At 41.3% G+C, this 14332-nt stretch overlaps 1 protein-coding gene and 1 long non-coding RNA gene across 3 annotated transcripts in view; one reads left to right on the top strand and one right to left on the bottom strand.

Annotated features, from left to right (window-relative positions):
- Positions 1 to 1865: 1865 nt before the first annotated feature.
- LOC137176795 (uncharacterized) lies at positions 1866 to 3916 on the bottom strand. The gene is made up of 2 exons (XR_010925864.1): positions 3498 to 3916; positions 1866 to 2079 (listed from the first exon to the last, which is right to left on the bottom strand). It is a non-coding gene; the product is annotated as an uncharacterized lncRNA (long non-coding RNA).
- Positions 2663 to 14332, top strand: part of LOC137176790 (peripheral plasma membrane protein CASK-like) — a 46938-nt gene continuing 35268 nt past the window's right edge. For both annotated transcript variants that reach the window (XM_067582719.1, XM_067582718.1), the window contains exons 1-2: positions 2663 to 3565; positions 12283 to 12395. In XM_067582719.1, the coding sequence (XP_067438820.1) occupies positions 3507 to 3565; positions 12283 to 12395 (172 nt within the window). In that variant the 5' untranslated portion in view covers positions 2663 to 3506. The remainder of the gene's footprint in view (positions 3566 to 12282; positions 12396 to 14332) is intronic.

Genomic DNA, 14332 nt, shown 5'->3' with positions numbered 1-14332 from the left:
TTTAACAAGTATTTTTTATTTTATTTTATTTTTTACAGTAAAGAGAATATAAAACATGAGAATCATTCCATTTTTAGCAATATAATTAATGAAGAATACAAAGTGAAAAAAGAGAACGGTAGGAATAGGCTTAAAATAATAAAATAAAACTAAACAGACAGCAAATGTTCTATGGCAAAAAAGGAAGTCAACTAAAATTTGACTTTTAGGGCTGATTCCAGCTATAGCTTCAGGAGGAAATTAAAGAAGAAATTAATTACAGGCAGAAAAGTTCGACAACGTATACATTTACATTCATGAACTATGCAGACTATTTGTGTGTAGTTGTATTACTTAGACTAGTGAGGGGAACTTTTCATTTGGGAAAAAAACCCCTCAAGGTAAATATTAAAGTCCCCCACCGCTCAAAAATGTTTTTTCTTTTTGTTCCTACAGTTGAATGTTTGAGATTCACTGCACAGAATGATATGTGTGCATCTGCTGAAAGTGGAAAGTTTCTCTGCACCCATTGAAAATCAAATTTTAAGGGGTGGGCCTATGAGCAGGATTTGTGACATCACAACTAGTTTGGAAGCCCATACTGGTCCAATTTTCAACTTAAACAAAAAAATTTAATACATGTAGATTTGCATGTTTGTAGATTCTGGGGGAATAAATGTCATTTTAAGGAATTTAACAAGATAATCATACTTCTTTGTGGAGAAACCATATCAGACAAATTATTATTCAAAGAAGACTATTTTATATACATCTTAAAGCATGTCTGGAGGGGGATCTTTAAAATTTAAGGTTAAAACTTGGGCTTTGGTCAAAGCTATGGTTAAGTTTAGGTTACGGTAAGGGTTTGGGTTAGGCATATGGTCATCTGGTTAAGCTTAGGGTAAGTCTCCTAGGAATTAATGTAAGTCAGTGTCCCTCTAAGTAACAAAAACAATATTGTGTGTGTGTGTGCGACTAAGGGCCCCCCAGTTTCACATGCAACCACCAAAACCGTTCCCCTCCCTGTTGCCATGGAAACTGTGCTCTTCTCTTTTTTTCTTTCCCCATGTATAGTGCTTCCCCACTTTTTCTTCTTTCCTTTCTGTCCTTCTTGCCATATACTCTCCTCTTTTGTTCCTCCCATTTGCCCTCACCCTATATTTGTGTGAGCACCCTGTGCTCATGTTTTTGCATGTGTATGTTTTACAAAAAAATAGCTGTGCATTGAATGCCGGGGTTTTCAATAGCACATACACTCCCATGTACACAGTATGATGACCACATCAACAGCCAATCAGATTACCCGTAGCTGCTGGTGGGCTTTAACCAATGGGGGAAGCTTGCAGATGATGTGTGAGCAGAAGGGATGCAGCACCATGGAAACTGCAGAGGGTGCCATGAGAGAACAGCGCGCCCTAGTGGCACCAAATGTCTGTTTACTACAGTCTGCATGGCTTAGTTCACCTTTTTGCTTGGGAGAACTTTTGTCATGTGGTGTTTCTTTGTTGTCCATCTCAAACTTCTGTTTATGTGAGTTACTTTTTTGTTAGAGTCTTTTTTTGGTCTCTAATTGGTGTTGATTTCTCTCAAAGTTCAATATTATTAAATTAAATTGATAGCTTCTATCATTTTTCTAGTGTATGTGTGTATGTAGTGGAAAAGTTGAATTTCCCAAATGAAAAAGAAAATATTTTTGGTCATAATCTACTTTATGAAATAATATTGAATATTTATTGTGTGGTAGGAAGGCTGCTGAATTTGGTGGAATACTACTCATAGATTTAACAGATTTTAGTTCATTATACAAAAAATAAAATGGATCAAGTTGGATAATTGCTGGAAAATGATGTTGAGATTTTCTGTGTTGTTTCAACTTAAAGTCTCTGTCAGAACTTCACATTCATTTATTGCAGTCTTTCCTCGTGTTGTGGTGAAATGTATTGGCCTTCAGGAGATGATGCTCAAAATGGAGCAGTGGGAGGTATTTGATTCCCTTCAACACCTCTAGGGGGCATCACCAACACATCTCAGGGCTGGTCTTCCAACACCTGAGGAAAATGCACCTGCGTCCCTGCACCTGCTCCAGAGGAACTCGTGCACCTGCAGAAAGATTACATGACAGTAAATGGACTCAATCCTAACATTATTACACATTAAGTGTCTCTAACACGCTCCTTCAGGGCCCTTTGCCAAAACGTTACCCATTTGATACGAGAAAATGCCTCAGAATCATACAAATTCCAGTGGGTTAAACATCATAATACACACACCTGAGTCACTGTCAAATAGCGTCAAACAAATTAAATAATAGACACCAAGCTGTCACTAATTTTGCTGAGGAACCTCCCTAAGGACCCATGGGAATTTGGGAATCAATGAAAAGGAAATGCAATCGTCCATCTTTATATTGTATGTGAATGAAAAGGTTTATTCATATGGCTGACAGTCAATATATGGGAAACGAGAAAATTTAGAGAGGTATAAACTGCATGTTAAAAGGATGGAGATAAGAACGGGAAAGGCTGACGTAAGGTGATGGGGTTTGGGCGGTCGGCGCTTGCGCGGGATAGACTGGATGCAACCGTTGGAGGAGATTAGGAAACTGCGCCTAAATCGGACCCCCAATCTACGCCATCTTGGCTCGAGCTGCGCTGAGGTACGATTTTCGGAGCCCACTTACACGGGCCATTTCGGCTCCGACTGGACCAGTTTCTTGGATGACAGAGGGAGGAGCCTGGGGTTTCTGGAAGTCGGAGGAACAGCCAGTCAAAGCCAGCCAGCCAGCATCTGAACTGGAGGCAACGGTGGACGAAGAGTCGGCTGTGTTGGGATATAATTTCAAAATTCACAAGCGCAGACGATGTATGCAACATAACGGTCGTCGACATGAACGTGAAGGTCTTCCGTTTGGGCTCGGGAAGCTGAAGCATACTGCAGCCCGGTCACATTACGTTTTTCGGTGGGATAAGCCATCTGTGATACACTGGGTGTGCACAGCGCAATAACGGTACGAGCCAACCGGTTATTCCATCGACAGCTAGCTCATAATAACCAGGCTAGCCAACCATTTTCGAGAGCTTGCGGTGAAGGGAGCATCTTGGTCGGTGCAGTGAAGTGTCCGCGGATGCTGCTGAGGGAGCCCACTACTACTTGGCAATATCCAGCGGTAACAGACAGACCTGAGGCATGCAAGGAGGGGTGTTTTTCTGCAAACGAGCGAGGAAATCTCCACGCCCTGGGGTCTGGTCTGTGGTTACTATCTAGCTAGCTCGCTGGCTAGCCAGCCGACCAGGAGAGCAGCTCAGGGGAAGGTGGGGCCGCGGAGTGACAGCCTCGGACGCCAGCTAGTGTGGCTAGCCGGCTAACTTGGACTCTTTGAGTGACCACTGGTGTTCCTGCTTTTAATTACCGACAGGCTGCAGCCTTGCACAGTCCCTGTTGAGCAAGAAAATACGTTATCATTGATTCCTCCAAAACCCGTGTGGGTGGGATATCTTGTGTAGAGCATCCTCGTTTACCTGTAGACCATGGCGGACGACGACGTGCTGTTTGAGGATGTCTACGAGCTGTGCGAGGTGATTGGAAAGTAAGTACTGTCGTTAAACCTGTCCACCTCCTCCACTATTTGCTTGTTTTTGACTGTTGTGGTTGTTGATACATTATCCCCTCCGTTTGCTCACACGCTGCACAGCTGCAAGGGCGGTCGCTAATTGGCAGGGGTGCTGTTTTCATGTGTAGGCCCGCAGGTTTTTCAAGGGGAAAGTTTGCAGGGTGGGTGAGGTGAGGTCACTAAGTGCAGTGGTCTTTTTACTTTACATGGGGATTAATAACATAATTTCCTGGTGTAGTCAGAGTAGGAGACAGTTTGTGACCCCTCGACATCCCTGCACGAATGTGAATTTACAAGCCTGAGTTGAAACTTTTTTGATTAAACGTTGAAAATGTGGAGTACTGTAGGTCTTGTTGTCCATCCACTTTGTTTCAGTGCACTGCATAGTTGAAAAAGGTTTCTGCTGCAAGTCTCCACAAATGCCATCTTTTTTTACAATTGGTGAAGAAATGCATTCTTTTCTGAGGTGGCAGACTATCAGCTAGGGTTAAAAACATGGGACATGTGAAAGAATCATCTGGCTGCACACCTAAAATGGCCTGTAGATAGGTTTTTTCCCTTTTCCTAAACCCCCTGTTTGACATTAACCATACCTATATACAGTTACAGGCAGACTGGCTAGATGGTCAAACACTCAGTGGGTGTCAAAGTGTCAGAGGAGGCATAGAAAAAACTGAAGTGGTTTTCATATAAACCAGGAGATTGGCAACTGCACATTCAAAACATCAGACGCAAGGCTTCAAGGTGCCATGAAAATTGCCACAGTATGCATGTTTCTTCTGTGTGGCGGCTCCTCCACTCCTCCTGGAAGTGAGGCTTGAAGGCTGACAGGCCCATTGCAGTCCTGGGCCACCACCAGTCAATCCCCTCCCCCCCCTAGAAGCTTCACTCACTGGAGGTCTGAGGGTCCATTAAGTTTGTGCTAGGGGAAAGAGGCACACTCTCTCTAGACCCTCAGGCACTGTTCTTTATCCTGAGACTTCCTGTTGCCTTGGTTACTAATTGATGGTTGGTCCAGGACCACTACCTTGGAGTCCCAGTAACGGATACAAGGAGGCACTGGTGCGAGTTGGTGTAGTAACGATGCAATTCATCTAAAGATTTATATGATTTTATGTGACAGAACAACTAGGGTAGTAAATTCAGGAAACTGGAAAGATAACCAGACATTGTGAATGATAGATTAAAAAAAGTGTGTTTCCATATTTTAATTTGTTTTTCTTGACTCTAGTACTGGTCCAAAAAATATTTTCTTTTTTCAGTAGTTTGTTTTATCACCTTAGCTGTCAGGTAAACAGAGTTTGATGCCAGCTACTCTTTTTGGAAATTATTAGTGTATAATGTAACACCTGCATAACCAGCATGGAGTACGAAATTGGTAGAGGATTTAGTAATCTCCGCTCATTTGTTATCCAAAAGCAAACACTGCCAGATAAAGTTATTTGCAACACTTTCTGAGCTAGAGTGTGTTATGCAGGTGTAGTCACACCTCCCAGACAGGACAGTAGAGGAGTAATACATGAGATGGGAGTAGTCTGGACAATATCTTAAGCTGTAGTAAAGGAGCAAGATGCCACATATATGTCACTGAAAAGACCAGAAAATCCCTCTTATTCTGTCAGTTCTTTTGTGAATCTGCAGTTGATGGATCAAGTGTGTTGAGTTCGGGTGTCTTGGGATGTGTTGCAGGAAGAAGGAGGGGATCATTTTTCCTCAGCCCGAGGTGGGAGGGGAAGGAAGGTTGAGGCAGATCAATGGAGACAAGTGGAGTTGGGAATGGGATGGCCCTGAGGCTAAAGATATAAATAATGCCAGGAGACATTGACTACATCACTCTGCCATCTCCCACTTTGTTTTTAACGTCATGTTCAGCACCACTGTAGGTAGTGGACAACATGGCAGACGGCTGAAACCTGAGGACTCAGATTAATAAAAACGTGAAATGGAAATCATTAATAGCCACAGGAAGCCATCACCAAAACCATACAGCATGTTATCTTTTCTAGGTAGAAGACATTCCTGCTCCTAATCCTCCTTCGCCCAAATATGTTTTATAACAGAAGACAGGTCATTTTGTCATGTTAGGGGATAGCCAGATTGATCTCCACACCAAATTGATAGATGGTAGGATGTAATTTGGGCATTTAGTGGGTTAAATGGTTTGACAGTACTATGTTGATGAAGGCCTCTTCCAGGCTTATTGCGTTTTGCCGTGTTCTTATCCTCTATATGAAATTCGGGAAGACTTCTCTGACTCTGACTGAATGTGAGACATATCTGTTAGTTCAGAAATGTCCAACCAACATGAAAGTTTTGTAGGTTAAAGTGTTGTAAAAACCTGACCTTGATGAAGACTTCCTCCACAGTGTCTGATCAGGGGACACTAATTGAAAAATACTATAACTGAGAGTCAATGACTAACAAATCCTAGTAAGTTTGTTGTAATTAGTTTGTCCATTACCTCCTGCCATAAGGGTGTAACAGTTGTCATGGTGATTGTCTCACATTATTGAATGATCTTGGTGCCGTCGTATACTCGTGTGACTCTCACTGACCTTTGACCTCAACTCCATTCAAACTTGTACATAAACCCTATTATCCAGCCTGTCCCTCCCTCCGACTTCTATTGTTGTTCAGAGGAGTCGTCTATTATTGTCCCTGATCGGCTTGTGTCTGAGAGGAGCAGCCAGGCTGGGTGGGATTGAGAGCATTGGGTTGCCATCACTGTACAGTCATCATCTCGTTGTAAAGAGAGGCATGTTCAGAGTGATTTCTACTGAAAGACGGTTAGTAAGTTCATTTGGTGAAAGTTTTTTTTGTATGAAGTTATAGACTTAATATATACATTTTTGCTTTGATGTTATTTTCCTTATGTAACTAGTGTCTGATATATCATAGGTATTTATTTTGTAGATTGTGTTAAGGCACTGTGAATGCACATGAAAGCACCAACATAAGCTATTAGTCTTCCGTGATCGTTTTGTTTCAGCGCGTCCTCCTTCTTCTCATTATATCCGACAGAAAGATGTGCTTTTGCTTCACTGGCAGCACAGAACTCCGAGCCAAAGCGCAGGAAGTCAGAAATATTTGAACTTTTGGCAAGTTGGACCCTCAATATATCAGGTCTTGTAGTTGCATGGCAACTGCAAGAACTGCATATGTCTGTGCAGCATTGCAATAAAGAGACACATGGGCTGCGTCTGATTTTTACAGCTTATGCATGTAAATGTTCTTTCAGCTCCCCTGTGGTTATACTAGCCTTATTTCAGCAGAGGAAGATCAGACAGGTCAGGTGTCATTTCGACTTCTGACTGGATTAACTGCAGTGAAAGATGACACGGGCTATTGAACAGGCGTAGGTGGTGCAGGCCCTGCTCATTATGTGCTCAGTTTGTAGTTGACATAGTAAATATATGATGAACATAATGCAGTAACCACAGGCCTGTTTTTGAGATTTCAGCTCTAGTTTGGCAAAGCACTGAAGCAATTAAATCCATTTCTGTCTGTAATAATTGTGTTTGAATAGGAGTTAAGTTGTTGAGAAGCACTATTGGAGTCACAGTGCTCTTTATTTCAGCCCTGGGGTGCTCATTAGAGCCAAGGATATTGGGATGTGCGACTCACTCTAAACCACTGAAGTAATCAGTCCTCTGGCTTTTTCTGGGTTGGTTATTTAAATTGCTCGGACAACACTTAAATCTTAAATTTCCATTGTTTTTTTAGAATAGCTTAAGAGGTCTAATGATAGTTTCTCCCCAAACAGATGCAATCTTCAGCATACAAATCTTACACAAAATGCTTTGCTGCAGGAAAGCCAAATTGTTCAGTCACTAGTAGCATTTGTTGTAGTTTGTCTTAACTTTAAGCAGTTAGATAACAACTATAATTGTACTTTATCAGATGTTTTAAGTAGCGTTGAGCAGGTTTAATCAGTAAAATAGATAAGGCACGGTTATTGAGGAGATATTTAGTATTATCCTTGCAGCCTGATGTAGCTCTCATCTCGGTGACTGATTTGTCTTATGTGTGTCAACATGTGATAAGAAGAGAATGTCTACGTGTCTGTATTTGTCCAGTTATTTTAAGCCAGATTTAATTTTCAGATGTTAGTGTGAAAATCTCAGAAATGGGTGTAAAATGCATATCATCATTATGATCATCAATCATAATTTCCAGTCTAGAAGTATAAGGTATTTAATTTACAATGATGTAAAGAGACAAGCAGCAAATACGCACATTACATAAGCTGTACCTGAGAAATGTTTGGCATTTTTGATTATTAAATCACATAAACAATATGTTGATTATTAGAATAGTATATTTAACTAAACACAACCCATGGGAAGGATTTGGCATAGTTATCTGTTTATTCAGTACACTATTAGGCCATATTTGGTGATATTGCCATTTTGGATTGTACATGAAGGGGTTTTCCTACTATTCTGTTCCCTCATGTATGTAAAGGGAGAGACTGTCATTCAGCTGGAAAAAAACACAGGGTTCAAACCCCCGCGTTGGCAAGCATCCACAGCTGGAGTGTCCTGAAGCAAGACACTGAATTCCTGCTGGGATCAATAAAGTATCACTGTCATATTCCCATCTGTTTTGTCGAGGAAGATATCACGAGAGCAATTTTTGCGTCATTAAAAAGTAATGTATGTCTTCTCAGCGGAGATGCACCGATACTGATATTGGATATCGGTGCGATACTGACTCAAATAGCTGGATCGGGTATCGGTGACAAAGAGCCGATCTGGTATCGGATACCATTATTTTAATAAATAACAATTCATTCAAATAACAAATTTATATATATATATTTGTTTGTTACATTTTGTTTTACAGAGTTAGGAAAGCAATGTTTAAGCCTGATGAAAGAAGAATGCCAGTCTCTTCCACACAGCTTATTGATTAAACACTGGTATCAGATGGGTGCTCGGTATCAGCTGATACCCAAAGCCCAGGTATCGGTATTGAGACTTAAAAAGTCAGAACGGTGCATCCCTACTCCTCAAGTGGTCTTTGGCGTTAAAAAGTGATGTGCGGCACTGTGTAACATATAGGGTAACAGTTTATTATATAGGCACGGCAGTCTTAATTGTTTTCTTTTCATTAGAGCGTTTCTTGGCTTTGTGGTGAAGTCCCATCTCCGTGTACAGTATATGCTCCTTTTAGCTGCCCACACACACACACACACAGTAGATCAGTAGTTGTGAATGGACAGTGTCAAGTTGAAGCTTTCTTTCAGACTATAAGGCCAGACTCTTTAGGGGGAGGTTAAACAACCCTGGATCCTCTTCTGGCCTATGTGGCAAAAAAAGGATTTTCTGCCAAAGCTTTGGAGCATCCTGAGGGTATCTCTGCTCTAAATTTTAGTTTGCAACCCGAATGCTAATTTCCCCGCTAATATTTAAAGGGTTGTTAATTTGCATAAGGAAGCACTCTGGATTACTGTCGCTCAGACATTCACAGACTACAGTTGAAAAGCGTTGAACTATGTTGAACTTGTTTAATTAACAGCTTTTAACTTGATCTCAGTTTGGGCAGTAGGTCAAATAGCACTTATCCTGTAAGCCTTCTGCTGGAATCAAATATTTCTGTAGGATGAATAGACAACCACTGATATTGTCAGCTCTTTGTATCCAATGGCATCACCATTAACTCAGCTATTTTTAAGGCTGTTTGAAATTACTAGCATACATGGCAAAGCATAAAAAGTTTAATTACACATTAAACAAACAAAGAATCAGTTAAATTTGATCCCGTCTATTTGAAGCTGCTGATTATTTTTGGCACATCACTGTTGATTCCACTGTTTATATGGTGTGTGTGTGCGTGTGTGTGTGTGTTAGTAGCGAGGTTGGGCTGAATGCGATAGATTTTCAGAAAAAAAGTTGGAGGGTGTGGAGATAATGTCCTGTGTATGCTTGTCACTGTATGCCACTGATGATGTGTGCAGTGACAAGTCCAGATAAGATGCAGTTTACTTGGCCTGGGATTAGATCCCATGAACAGCACCAATAGTCTGCCAACCTGAGAATCTCAGACAAATTGCATTTCCGTGTCCCACAGCTGAACAAACAATTTTTTCACTCAATTTTTTTTTGGGATAAACTAACAAAGAGAGTTATGCTAGCTCCTGGCCACAGCTAAAGAGCTGCTTTAAGCAAATATGGTCACTCTCAGGAGAGCAGTCCGGGTGATGTTGAGACTGGAGCTACAGATGTGTTCTGTTCCTGTTTGGTCGAGATAGAAAAAACAGACCTGAGAAGACATTTGGCTCATGTCCAGCATCATAGTTTTTTAAAAAAAGCACCTAACATCCAATCTTTCATTTGCATGGAGCAGAGAGTAGAAATGAGCCAAGGAGCAGTCTGTAAAGATTGCCACTTCGGGCTAATGTTTGATGACTGCTGCCGTCGGATGTGAGCCATGTGTGGGCGTTTTGTATGAGCCCACTCAGCACAGCTGCAGTGATGTCAGTACGGCATGCGGCCTCTCCTTTTCCTCACGCTCAGGCACACACACACACACACACACACACACTCTATCTCTCTTACACTTGCTTGTTCTCTTAAATGACTGTATAATAGCCACTGTACATGGCTGAATGGTCATTTATTTTTTTTTAAAATTTCAGATGATGACATGCATTGCATTTCAATTTATTAATAAATTAAATGGCAGCCACATCCCCCTCTCACTTGTGCAATACACAGCTGTTGTAGACACAACCCCCATTTGTGAATTGATTTTCAATGTAGCTCCCTCGACTTGACAGCCAAGATTACAAATGGGGTTGATGCATAAAATCTGGCAGATTCAGCCAACTCTACCTCATTGCTTAATGGTGTTAATGAGTTTTATTGACACACATTAGATCGGTGCTAAGGTGGCCTTACTCATGCTGCATCTTTAATATCCCCGGGGTTACAGCCTGTGATTTGACTCCCCAAAACCTTCAGCAGTCAAACACAGATCTGAAGCGATCGTAAGGTTGGAAAGGGGCTGTCAGAAGCTCCATCATAGTCAAACAGCACCCCACACCTTTGAGGCCCTCTTTTAATGGGAAACACAGCTGCTCTAGAACATCACACCGGGGGGGGCAAAGGTCAGCGGGGTTGTCAGATCATCACCAGGATTCCTGTGGACTCTGAGGGGGAGAGCGTTGTGTTTTTACGGTTCTCTCGGCCACAGTGTGCACATGCTGCCTGCTTTGTTTGTATGAGTTAATCATTACAGCAGATGTGAGGAACAAATGCGAGAGCAAATCAGATATAGCTTATATACTCGCAACAAACATAGATTATACCGTTGGTTTGACACTGACGTTGTCAGGCAGGTTCATTGGCTAATTCAGTTAAAGCAAAAACTGTTAATGGCCACCGCTTTGCTTTCGCAAAATGGGTGTTGTTTTGTGTGTGTGTGTGTCTTGTCTGTCTGTATATATGTGTGTGTCTCCAGTAGCATTGGTTCCGCCTCTGAGGATTGTAGACTTTGGGAGATGTGGAGACAGCTGTAACACGGCAGGGGTGTGTGTGTGTGTGTGTGTGTGTGTGTGTGTGTGTGTGTGTGTGTGTGTGTGTGTCTTTGTGTGTGTTTGTGTGTGTCTGTGTCTGTGTCTGTAACTCTCACCGGGCATATGAGACAGAGAATGTGCAAATGTCTCGGCTTTTAATGTCTGTTCCCGCCACTTTGTTACTGATTTAATCTGCGTTGCTCTAATGGTTGGTGCTTTGGCATAATGAGAAAAATGATCATTTACGTCTGCCAGACTAATGAAATACAGGGTGCTATAATGTCTACATGTGAAGAGGGCCAATCTGTACTACATAGAAGGCCTGTAATAAGGTCCAGACTTGTATACAACAAACCCATGTGTCATTTCATCAGTAGTGATGTAATGATTCATCTAATGACTATTTAATCTTGACAAAAAATGAATCACTGACAATATCTCATTGGACATTCATCTCCTTTATGAAGTGAAAAGCATATAGTGAAAATAACAGCATTATTGTTAACATTAGATATATGATTCACTTAGTTACAGAGAAAATGATGAATGAGAATGAAAAAGTGTGAGGTGTCACTTTAATTGTGAGTAATTCTATGCTTTTGGCCGGGCTTTACACTGGACAACAATCTTTCCCAGAGGCTGTTACTACTGGAATTACCCTCAGCTGGTTCATGTTACCCAATAGGTATTAAGTATTTTATGACTTGTACCAATGCAGTTATATCAGGAAACACAACCTTACAATATCTGCCACCTCCTTTGCGCAGAAATAAACCCTGTAGGGTAGGTCTCCCCAGCTCAGGTCTCTATAATAAAGCCTTTATTTTAGCTTTTACAGCTGTGCCACACACCGCTGCTCTATAATTCCCACTGGCATGAGCACGGAGGCTACGATGCGTGGCCAACCACCCACTGTAAATCCAGAATATCCAGAAACCGTGTCTGCCAGTTGCACTAGGCCGGTGAATGCAAGTGTGTATGTGTGAGGTTGTGTGCATATCATTATGAGTACATGTTTTCTGGTCGGTGGCTGTAATGTGTGCTAACTGACCTTGGAGCTATTACAGTGTTTGAATCTGACAAATCATGCACACACAGAGAGATGTGTGTGCTTGTGTGTGTTTTTTGGAGATGTCTGTGACTAACTCAGCGCGTGTGTCTGTGTGTTTTGCAGGGGTCCCTTCAGCGTGGTGAGGCGCTGCATCAACAGGGACACAGGCCAGCAGTTTGCCGTTAAGATTGTGGACGTGGCCAGCTTCACCTCCAGCCCTGGCCTCAGCACAGAAGGTGAGGAACACAGCAGACCTGGTTTTAACTGTGGCTTTGTTTAAATCTCGTGTTGTCATGCACTCGGAGCACCAGATGGGTAGGGTTTACAGAATCAGGACAAGAGAGGATAGTGTCACGGTATGTTGCCAATTACAGAGAATTAGACATTTAAACAGACTTATTTACACCTTTGACAAGTTTAACTAACCTTTTGAAGCGTTTTCTGTGCCGTAATGCAAACCCCACCAATCTGGTTCTCCTTGTAGGTTAAAACAAACGTTGGGAATAATCTGCAAATACTGTTTGGCTCCGATATCAAACAGCCAGGCCCACACACAGTGTATAGTGGCATACTCACACACAAATAAACGAGGCATTCACCAGATGAATAATATGTTGGAACTGCATGTGTTTGCTGGTTTGTGTGTGTGTGTGTGTGTGTGTGTGTGTGTCTGTGTTGGTCAGGTTGTGTTGGTTAGGATTTGTGAGAGGTCTCACCATGTGGTTTTGTGCTTTGTCATAGCGAGGTCTGCATGTGTGTCTGCGAGAAAGAGAGAGGAAGGGAGGGATGGAGACAAAGATCATAGGTGTGTGTTGGTGGTAGTGTTGGCGTTCACTGTGTGCCATCTGTGAGGCCCCAGTCAGAGATTAGCCTGGCAGCCAATAACAGCAAGACAAGGAAATGACCCAAGGGAGGAGAAACAGTAAAAGTGGAGATTTACATCAGACATTTCCAAAACCAAAGTCTGCTAAATAATTTTGGACAGTAGTACGTTATCATGATGCTAAGACCAAATTTAATTACCTGAAAATATTAACCACCCACCTAATTATGTGATGATAGTTTTTCTTTCCTTAGAAATTTGGAATGTGTTGGAACAATGCTGTTGTGCTCCTGAGTCTCTTCTAGCATGCTTCACTGTGTGGTTAGTTGCATCAATAATGGTAATATAATGTATACTGTAGTTTTCCCACTATTTATGGGATGACAAGAATATCCAGAGGGATGTCTTCAAATAGATAATGGACAATGGTTATGACTGTTCTGGAAACATCCCGCTGATGGAAATAAATTCTCGGGATGTCCACAATAATACGTTTATTGCTTTGTCATACTGTGATAATCACAGGTCAAGTCACAGGATTTGCTTTTGGTCTGTTGTTTTTTTTTGGCTCTTTATCAGAACTAGAAGGCAGGACTGTTTGTGATGAGCAGTGTCATTACTTTTGATGTTTTATAGACAACAATGTATTGTTTAATTTGTTTCAATAATAATCTAAAAATGTAGAATGGGTTAAAAGGGTATGAATATTTGCAGTCCATTAAGAAGAGGATGTGTTGGATACACAACTTATAATAACATTTCTTTATAGCCTCCTCTGCATCCATATATCTCTGCATACAGAAATAATCAGAATTGTGTATTTTAGCTATGGAAATAAGGTTGTTAATACATTTAGGAGTGCAACTAATAAATATTTTAATAATTTAAATCGATTAATCCATTGTTTATTTTGGGGATTTATTGATTATTCATTTAGTCTATAGAATGTAAAGATACTGAAAAACATCCATCACAAGACTCCAGAGCTAAGGGGAGTCTCTTACAATGGCTTTTTTTGTCCAACCAACAGCCCAAAGATCTTCTGTTTTACATGTCTTTATCATGTGTTCTTCACATCATGTTTCCAATGGCCAATAGCTATATGAGATATTATAAAAACAGAACTGACATTTAAATGCAGCACCTCATAAGCTTAACTTTTAAGTTAATATTCATGTGCATTTAAATGAAAGCTGAAAGGGTGAGACACAGCGAACACTTCACCTAAGATTAGAGGAAAGTAACATTTCTGACACTTTTAAAAAGTCCCAAGAGAAGAAATAAGCAAGTAGCCACTCAAAGTGGCAAGGTAGAGAACTGGGATGCTGCCAGATTTGGAGAGTGGATTCC

The sequence above is a fragment of the Thunnus thynnus genome, chromosome 24 (genome assembly GCF_963924715.1).
Source record: "Thunnus thynnus chromosome 24, fThuThy2.1, whole genome shotgun sequence".
NCBI lineage: Eukaryota > Metazoa > Chordata > Actinopteri > Scombriformes > Scombridae > Thunnus > Thunnus thynnus.
This window is presented reverse-complemented; position numbering and strand designations above follow the sequence as displayed.